This window comes from Mandrillus leucophaeus, unplaced genomic scaffold (assembly GCF_000951045.1).
Source record: "Mandrillus leucophaeus isolate KB7577 unplaced genomic scaffold, Mleu.le_1.0 Scaffold1199, whole genome shotgun sequence".
Classification (NCBI taxonomy): Eukaryota; Metazoa; Chordata; class Mammalia; order Primates; family Cercopithecidae; genus Mandrillus; species Mandrillus leucophaeus.
This window is the reverse complement of record NW_012100309.1, coordinates 46,707-50,178: the sequence shown is the minus strand read 5'-3', so window position 1 is coordinate 50,178 and position 3,472 is coordinate 46,707. Positions and strand designations below refer to the sequence as shown.

The following is a 3,472-nucleotide window of genomic DNA, read 5'->3' as shown; positions in this document are numbered from 1 at the left end:
AGGCCAGCCTCCTTGAGCTGTGGTGGGCTCCACCCAATTCGATCTTCCAGGTGGCTTTGTTTACCTACTTAAGCCTCAGCAATGGCGAGCACCCCTCTCCCAGCCTGGCTGCCACCTTCCAGTTAGATCTCAGACTGCTGTGCAAGCAATGAGGGAGGCTCCGTGGGCGTGGAACCCTCTGGGCCAGGTGTGGGATATAATCTCCTGGTGTGCCATTTTCTAAGACCCTTGGTAAAGCACAGTATTAGGGTGGGAGTTACCCGATTTTCCAGGTGTTGTGTGTCTCAATTTCATTTGGCTAGGAAAAGGAATTCCCTTCCCCCTTGTGCTTCCCAGGTGAGGCGATGCCTCACCCTGCTTCAGCTCTCGCTGGTCGGGCTGCACCCACGGACCAGCACCAACTGTCCGACACGCCCCAGTGAGATGAACCTGGTACCTCAGTTGAAAATGCAGGAATCACCCATCTTCTGTGTCACTCACACTGGGAGCTGGAGGCTGGAGCTGTTCCTATTCAGCCCTCTTGGGTGCCCTCCCTGGTTTCCTCTCTTAAAAGCCTACAGACACAAAGCATGTAACATGCAAGCGAAAGTAGTGTTAAAAAAAGGGCACAGGTTTATCCTCAGTTGTCATTCCTGTCAGGTTAACTTAATTAACTTAATAAAACTTCCATAACAACAAATAACAAAACAAAACAATAATTAAGATCTGGGGCCATGATGCATGCCTGTAATCCCAGCTACTTGGGAGGTTGAGGTAAGAGGATCACTTGAGCCTGAAGTTAAAGCAGCTGTGCAGTATGATTGCACCTGTGAATAAGCACTATACTCCAGCCTGGGAAACATAGTGAGACCTCATCTCAAAATAATAAATAAAATAAGTAAAAAGAAAAAATTTAACAAACCAGAAACAGTAGGTAACAAAACAAGTCATATCTGATTAACATACATGTGTATGTGTTTCTAGGACTGTACAAATATTTGCGTTTGTTTGCAAGTTAAATAGGATAACTGCTTTGTTTCTACCTTTCTAGATGTTTGATGTTACAGAAGGAGCTCTTGGTACTGTGAGTCCCACCCACAATTTTGAACCCCCTCATTATGATGGCATAGAAGCACTAACCATTCAAGGGGATAACCTATTTAGCGGGTCTAGAGATAATGGAATCAAGAAATGGGACTTAACTCAAAAAGACCTTCTTCAGGTAATGCAGAACCTTTTCACGGTTTAGAGTGGGCATTTCAACATGATCCTGTAGCCTGTAGAAGAACTTGAAGAGGTTCTATGTTGATTTTTATCATTTATGGATAATATTAATCAGGCCTTTTTCTTAAAGAATGTTTCATCCTCCCCAGAGTTCTTCATTGGGAGAGGGGAAACATTCAACATTGAATAATACCTGCTAGATAAGAGAAGAGATGCTGATAAGAGTTGAAAGATCTAGGGTTGCTCCATGCATGTGTTTATTAAATAAAATCAGCCTGGGAGTAGTGCAGTTGCAGTTTGTCATTTTGTTTTACTTTTGTTTTATGTACACATATTCCAAAGAGTTCCAATTTTAGCTAAAGTCAAGAGTGATATAAATAATTCCTTATCTATAAGAGCATTTTCATGCATCTAAGGGTGGTGGTTCTCTCATTTCCTACAAAGTGATAATTGGGTTGAATAAATTCAAATATTGGTGTCTTTTCCTAATTCCCTGGAAAAGAAAGTAGTTAACAGATTAAATTCTTTTCAATTTCAAGTTTTTCCTTATATATACGTATATGTGGGTATGTATATGTAGTAGTTGCTTCCACTTTCCTGCTTGTAATCAGCAGATGAAAACCAAACAAACAAACATAAATATTAATAGGAAAAACTTGGCAATAGATGCATATACAGTGTTACATTAAAAAGCTTTTTAAAAATAAACATACAGTCATGATTATAATTTTATATTTTGCATATAAATACATTTATGCATGAAGTATAGTCATATAGTCTAATCTTGTAATTATTGTTTACTCATCATAAAATATATAGATTACCTCTGGTCTTCTGCAGAAATCTTCAGGCCTCTATATTCTCTATTGAAAGTTTAAACTAGTGATATTATGAGCCAGTCCTTATAATCCACATATCAGGTTGCAGTTTTCAAACTTGCTTTATTTAATACATTTTGGAGAAAGGTAAGATATTTACTGCCCATGAAGAGAATATGATGCTCGAAAATTCTATATACTTTCAGGATCTTTTACATTCTGTAGATTATAGCCCTTAAATGCTGATAACAATGATGAAAATTAGTGAGGCAAGTTGGGAAGCAAATTACCCATTTATTTCTTTAAATCACTAAGAGTGATTGCATAGAAAGTAAACTTTATTCAGGCAATTCTGAATATTAAGTTTTGCAATAAAATGTTTTTCAGTTTATTTTCATGTGAAAATGTCAGTTTGGAAGCTCTCCTTAAGCTACTGATTTCATTTTTTTTCTTTTAGCAAGTTCCAAATGCACATAAGGATTGGGTCTGTGCCCTGGGAGTAGTGCCAGACCACCCAGTTTTGCTCAGTGGCTGCAGAGGGGGCATTTTGAAAGTCTGGAACATGGATACTTTTATGCCAGTTGGAGAGATGAAAGGTCATGATAGTCCTATCAATGCCATATGTGTTAATTCCACCCACATTTTTACTGCAGCTGAGTAAGTTTTCTTATATGATTTTTCTCTATATTGGTTGCTTTTGTTCGGATTTAATACATATGTTGTAAATATCTAGAAACATTGAATATGCAAAATCCTTATAATCATTCTAATGTCTGTTTTAAGATGTCTTACTTATATTTTCTGATGTACACTGTGGGCACTGAATTTAGGCACCCCAGGTTACATGACAATACTGTTACTCCTGTATAGCACTCTGTTTATTTTAGGAAGTGAGCTGTCACATGTTTCCTTGATGGTTTTGACTTTTAGAAAATAATGACTAATTTCTAAAGATTTTTATTTTCAGAAAGGCAACAAATTTGCCATTCTTCATATTTGGAACAAATTATTTAAAAACTCTCTCTGCTTCCTCCTCCCTTTAAAGTGTAAGTACGTAGTAATAACATCTGCTTCCACCCACTTGTGGATGACTGGATTGATTGACTCATTTGTTCATTCACAGTGAATCTCCTAAGTGCTGGGAATTGTTCCAGACTCCTGGAAACAGAGCAGTGAGCAAAACAGATTCCAAACCCAGTCTATATTCTTATGAGAAGAAATGGAAAATACATTAAGTAGAATGTGTTAGATGGTGACAAGTGCAATGGTGAAAAATAAAAGAGAGAAAGGGGATGGGATTTTCCTAGGGCAGGGTTACAAAATAGGGTGGTCAGTGAAGGCCTCATGGAAAAAGTGACATTTAAGATACTTGAAGGAGGTAGTATCCCGGCCCGCGGGATCGTCGAAGCAGGCCCTGGAGGAGGGAGTGGGAATTTGGGGGACAAGAGACA

General features: G+C 38.3%; 1 protein-coding gene across 1 annotated transcript in view; it reads left to right on the top strand.

Annotated features, from left to right (window-relative positions):
- Positions 1-3,472, top strand: part of KIF21A (kinesin family member 21A) — an 89,613-nt gene that overhangs the window by 78,800 nt on the left and 7,341 nt on the right. Inside the window, exons 35-36 of the mRNA XM_011967607.1 lie at positions 1,031-1,201; positions 2,479-2,678. Of these exons, the coding sequence (XP_011822997.1) occupies positions 1,031-1,201; positions 2,479-2,678 (371 nt within the window). The remainder of the gene's footprint in view (positions 1-1,030; positions 1,202-2,478; positions 2,679-3,472) is intronic.